This window comes from Ahaetulla prasina, chromosome 1, assembly GCF_028640845.1.
Source record: "Ahaetulla prasina isolate Xishuangbanna chromosome 1, ASM2864084v1, whole genome shotgun sequence".
NCBI classification, from domain to species: Eukaryota; Metazoa; Chordata; class Lepidosauria; order Squamata; family Colubridae; genus Ahaetulla; species Ahaetulla prasina.
In genome coordinates this window covers 204962992-204969105 of record NC_080539.1, presented here as the reverse complement: position 1 = coordinate 204969105, position 6114 = coordinate 204962992, and the positions used below count along the sequence as shown (strand labels likewise).

At 43.4% G+C, this 6114-nt stretch overlaps 1 protein-coding gene across 1 annotated transcript; it reads right to left on the bottom strand.

Annotated features, from left to right (window-relative positions):
* Positions 1-760: 760 nt before the first annotated feature.
* Positions 761-1618, bottom strand: LOC131200985 (testis-specific serine/threonine-protein kinase 6-like). Its single transcript, XM_058188452.1, has one exon. The coding sequence runs from the start codon at positions 1616-1618 to the stop codon at positions 761-763; it is 858 nt and encodes a 285-aa protein (XP_058044435.1).
* Positions 1619-6114: the final 4496 nt, after the last annotated feature.

Sequence of the window (6114 nt, the reverse complement as noted above, 5' to 3'; positions counted from 1 at the left end):
TTTGAAGAGCCTGCAGCTGGCTTGTGGAGTCAACCATTGGAGCGCGATTCCTCAACTCGCAAGTATACTTCCCATATTTCCGATGGTCTTAGGCAACCCCTGGCAAATCGTCATTCGACCTCGAATAGGATCCCGACCCACAGGTTGAGAACCGCTGTCCTAGAAGGAGGTCTCCCTAAAAATAAAAGAATTTAAGGATGTGTATCTTCAACAAGCCAACATTCTCATTTATGTCTAATTAATGGGAAGACACCCAAGGTGCAAAGGACTAAAAGCACATAGAAGTCAACAGATGGAAGCTTCGGGGTTTATTTGTGAATTAGACTTCAGACAAACATCATGTTGTAGTAAGTCTCATTGCCTCACCTACACATTGGCAAGTGTAGATTCTGTGATGATGTCCAAGTCTTTTGGCAAGGATCATAGTTTCTTTTCGTCTGCCACAGGTCGCACTGATGCCCTTTTTTTTTGGCAAGGTTTGGGGTGTTCCAATCACTAGTTCACTGCCCCTTCTACTATCATGGAAGTCCTTGAATTCAGTCTCCTTCAACTTCATATTGTTGTGTCAAAGCCTTTCTCCCGTAATCCCGGATGGTTATCTGAATGTTGGAGGAGGGTTCTTTCCTCTTTTTGTAAATCCAGCTTGGATCTGGAGCTCCACCTTTTGTCCATAGTGTTTTAGCATTGGTTCATTTTTCCCCCCTCGCAACAGCTGAAGGAGATCAAAGCTCCAGCAGCGTTCAGTGGTCCTAGATCAGAGTTATTTAGAAGAGGGTTCTTTGTTTAAGGTTCCTCCTTTCAGCCAGCTGTTTTTGGCCACTTGCCCTACTCCAGGTCGGGAAGCTGGACTAAACTGAAGCAATTGGGCAATGAGGGATTTGCAGGGTTCAGGTAAGGGAGGGAGACCTTCGGGATAGAACACCCCCTTCTTTTGGCGTCGGGGCATACTGTGGATGTGGCTGTCATCAAAGGGCATGCATCCAGTAACCATCACATACAGTACTACTCCTAGACTCCACACATCATACTTCTTGGGATCATAGGGAATGCCCAGCAGCACTTCTGGAGAGGCGTAGGCAGCAGAGCCACAGTATGTGGTGCTCAGGTCCGGATACCCACGTGACTCCCTGCCAAAGCCAAAGTCAGTCAGCTTTGCTCGACGTCCATCTGCAGTGAGGAGTACATTTTCACATTTAAGGTCCCGATGAACCAAATTTCGGTCATGCAAGTAACGTACCGCGCTCACGACTTGGAGGAAGATGTCTCGAGCTTCTGGGATGCAGGGTAGCTTCCCCAGTTGTTGCACCAGTTGTAATAAGTCAGTGGAAGCGGCTTCCATCACAATATAAAGTTTCCCATTACAAACTTCAATGAATTCAAAAACACGTACGATGTTGGGATGACGAATTGCTCGTAAGATGGACAGCTCTCGTGGGAGAAACTTGTGTACAAAGTCAGGGGGTGCCCGGCGTCGATCTACTACTTTGATGGCTAGAGGGCCTTTGTATTTGGCTGAGGTGGCTACCCTTACTTTTGAATAGCTGCCCTCCCCCAGCGTTTGGCCCAGCTTGTAGCCAAGCTCATTTAGCCATCTGTCCCCTCCAGAACTCTTCGACATGGTGCAGGATGCCTTGGAGAGCTCTGCTGGGTGTGCCCGGGACTTAGATATTAAAGCAAGGATTGAAGGCTTTAACCCATTGTGTGTGTTTGATGTTGCTCTTCACCCCCTCCCATGTTCCCTCTGAGGGCTTAAGGCAGGAGTGTTATACAGCTTGCCCATGTATTGTGATGTGCTGTAGGTGTCATGGCCTCATTCCTTATTTAGGTTGCCAAGGCTGGTATATCTATTTCTTCATTTCTTTCCCCCCAGAGGAACATGCACGAAAGTAAGAGATTATTATGATTAGAATAGATTTTCTTTTTAAAAAACAACAACAATAACACACCCACACAAAATAGAACCTGGGCTAGAGTGCGCACAGAGAAGAGCAAGGCATGGATGAATGAATGAATGTATGGATATTTATTTTTCACAAAAACAGATTAGTGGGGAAATCTCTGCCCCAAAGAGCTGCTAATGGAATGAGCAGGTCCTGCCTAGCCTAGCATAAAGATACCCCTCTAGCTATTGGTTGAAGCCATGAGTGCACCACCACATCCAACTATGGCCCATTGCAAAGGTGGACTCCTCTCCTCTTTTTGTATTCTGCTTCAAAGTGTTGCTTTTCAGCATCTGCCAACTTAAAGTGTGTTGAGCCATCAGACTTTACTGAATCATTCCAAGGTAAATTAGGGTGGCTGGCCCAGTGCTGTTGGTCCCTTGAGACTACTGCAGGCAAACCCCCTGGTCATTGATTCTCAGGGCCATTTGTCTTTTGGCAGCAGGAGAGTCAGAGGTCTCTCCCCCTATGCCCAAGACCAGTGATGGGCTGCTGCATGGTCGCAAGGGTTCAGGCGAACCCTTCGCTCTAATCGCTGGCTGGGCTCGTCCACCCACCCTTGTGTTATGCTTTCCATTTATAACTAACTTTCTGTCTCGTTGGTTGGCCCAGCTGTGATCCACACCAGCCCTGCTTTACTCATGGGAACTGCCTGAGTTGATTAGGAGCATGTTTGAAGCTCCGTTTCTCTCCCAAAGGGGAGAGAACAACCAGTGGACCCTTTATTAAAGTAAGTGCAGCGTACCTCTGCCCAAGACCCTTTCCTCTCCTCCTCTTGCCATTCAATGTGTGGCAGCAGAAGTGGAGAGAAAAGGGAGGGAAGCCAATCTTTTGTGTACCATCTCTTCTGCTTGCAGAATTTGCTAATCCTTTATGCTCTTAGTGTTTTGTTTTGTTTTTTCAGGACTTCCTTCTTGGAAACAAACTTAGGAAAACCACTTAAAAGATCCTTAATTGCAACAGCTCAAGGAAGTGTGAAACATATAGCGAGGATATGACAAGTTGTAGCGAGAAGGATATGACAAGTTATGCAAGAAGATCACCCTAGATGTTAAGGAACACATCATAATAACCTTTACCTTGATAAATATTTCACATGATTCATTTGAATTTTATTGTTTGATACAACTTCTAACTTCTTCCATGGAAATAATTTAAAGAATTAGGGTTGCTGTTTTGTTTTTTTACTAGATCCTACTAAACTTCTGGAAATTGTGAGCTAACCCTCAAATGATTTTGCTGCAGCCAGATGACTGCTTTCTCTCTGGGTTCCTTGTTAAGTCCTCAGAATTTCCCTAAATCCAATGCTATAGATCAGGGCTGTCAAATTCGTGGCGTCACGGCGGCATCATGTGACGTATCATGACTTTTCCCCCCTTTGCTAAACCTGACATGGGCGTGGCCAACATGTGACGCATCTGGCTTACGGGCCACGAGTTTGACAGACCTGCTGAGATTGCTTTGCTACTTTGCTGGATTTCCTAAATTCTTTTGCATGTTTGGGGTTATTGATGTTTTTTAAATGGCTGTCTTTCAGGTGTTAGGTCTGTAATTCCTTAGAACCTTTCCCCTCTTCTCTGTGAAGCATCTAGAGGAAGAAAGAAGTCTTTATATTCCTATTCTTTATTCCTTACTCCTTACTTTTTATTCCCTATCTCTGCTGGATAATGAGTGTGTTAATGACTGAGTCGGAGCCCCTCCAGCTATCATTTTTAAGTGTCTGCCAGAAAAATGTCCCATTTACTGGCAGATTTGATTATGTTAACAATGTCCTAATTCTACTCTAATGCTTAGGCCTCTCTTTAGCTCTCCCTCTCCATACTTTCTACGAAATCTCAACAGCACTTTTGTGGTCTATTGAAATGATCTGTTTCCCGTAGGGAGTTTCCACAACTGACCCTGCTTCCCAACTCCTTTACTTAGCTTCAAAATTTAACACCGTGAGGACAACAGTGATCGATCATCTCAAAGGTCTAATTTATAGCAGTGCAATATAGACATGTCTATGGTTGTAATACTATAAATATTAGAATAGTTTGGGAGGGGGAATCTAAAAATATTTTGATCTTATTTACATGTAAATATGTAAATAATGATTAGACTGCAGGGCTATCAAACTAGCAGCCTGTGGTCTGGATACTTCACGCGCAGGCCACGCCCACCCCAGTTCCACAGAGACAAAAAAACGTCCCGATACATCACAATCCGGCCTGTGACGCGCTTGACTTTGACACTCATGGACTAGAGAAATAGATGGGACTTTGTATAATTGTTTGTTTTATATAGTAGGTCAGATAAAGGTTTTGGACACTGCAGCATGAACGAACGTTTTCAATAACAACACAGTAATAACTGTTGTACTGCATTAGTGCAGAAGCAGGATGAGATTTCTGCTATTGGAGATGCCCTGTAAAAATTGTTCTGCACTCTGATATGTTATACATTTGGGAGTTTCTTCGAATGGGAGATGGCGTTGTGGTGGATTCTTATATTTCCAGACTTAGGCTGTGTGCTGAAGCCTTGGAAAGAATATTTTCATTTTTATTAAATGGTCTTGTTGCAAAATCTAGCTCCTCACATATCAAAATCAGGTGAACATTCCAATGGGTTGCATTGATGCTGGAATTCAGTAACGGTTTGCATTAAAGTTGACAAGAAGTTCTGTCCAGAAAAGTTAAATGCTGCTGCTAAGGGGAAGTGATGTTTTGCTTGTCATGAATGGTGTTGCGTGCCCCCGTTAAGAAAAAAATCTTTGGTTGGAAGTGTTGCTAGAGTGGCTCTTCCCCTCGGAGTATAACAAAGTTATTATCAGCTCTATCAGCAGTGAGTCATTAGACTTGACATTCAAAATATCTTCCAGAACAGTAAAATAATCATTGGCTTGGGAATAACCCTCCCTGACCACCAAGGGTGAGCGGATAAATAGGAAATGCCATAACAAAGCTTTCTAGTGAGGTAGATCTTTGCTTTAGCAATAGCATTCATGCTTTTTCAGGTACTTGGTGTGACTACATCTTAGAAAATGCAGTAAACCACAACTACTATGTGGATTCTTCTCAAGAATATTAGGATTATTATTATTATTTAAAAAGCCTTGATGACAATCATCCTTCCAACATTCAACCTGCCCATTTGGCTAACAAGGATTTTCTTGGTCTAATAGGGCTCTAACTTAGCTAGCCAGGATTGGACGGAACTATTCCTGTCAGACTGACCTTCCCTGATCTCTCAGATCCACCAAAATGATTCTCTCATTCTGATACAGCAGGGGTCTCCAAACTTGGCAACTTTAAGACTTGTGGACTTCAACTCTCAGAATTCCTTAGCCACCTTTGCTAGCTGAGGAATTCTGGGAGTTGAAGTCCACATGTCTTAAAGTTGCCAAATTTGGAGACCCCTGTGATACAGTATAGTGATTGCTGCTGAACCAGAAGGGTTGATTAGAACTGTGAAGGAAGAAAATGGAGAAGATTAACAGATTAACAGAGTTGGAAGGGACCTTGTAGGTCATCTAGTCCAACCCCCTGCCCAAGTAGACCCTACACTATTTTTGACAGTTGGCAGTCCAGTCTCTTCTTGAAAGCTTCCAATGCTAAAGCTCCCACAATTCCTAAAGGCAAGCTGTTCCATTGGCTAATTGTTCTCACTGTCAGAAAATTTCCCCTCATTTCTGATGCTGAATGTCCTGCCTAACCTCCAGGCCTCTGCAGGCCAGACCCACAGAGTCTTTCCATTCAGCAGACTCCTAGAGTTTCTATTGAAGTGGTTTAATCATAAATGCTTTCTGCAGGGGCAGTCATCCAGTTTCCTGGCTTCAGTGAATGATGGGATATGTGGGGGGGGGGAGGGTTTGGTAGGGAAAGACGGAAACGTGGAAGGAACAGTAAGCTAAATTCACTAAAGCTGATAATTAAAAAGTAGAGGGGAAAAAGAGAAGAATTCATATGCCAAGATAGAAGATGTGAGTTAAAAACTGCAGAGGAGAAAATCTATTATTTAAGCACCACTGAAAATTTAGCAATGAGACAGGTATTGAAAGCGATTTACATCTGTAGGCAAATTAGTAATTTGAGTTTCTTATCATGAATCATAGTTACCAACTGAAACTTCAGAGGAGCTTGAGTATGCATGTTTCAGTACTGAGAAGGCAGAATTTGCCCATTTGAGGGATTTC

Bases quoted from the DNA above. Each gene is read 5' to 3' on its own strand.
- LOC131200985 (XM_058188452.1), bottom strand. From the start codon at position 1,618: ATGTCGAAGAGTTCTGGAGGGGACAGATGGCTAAATGAGCTTGGCTAC.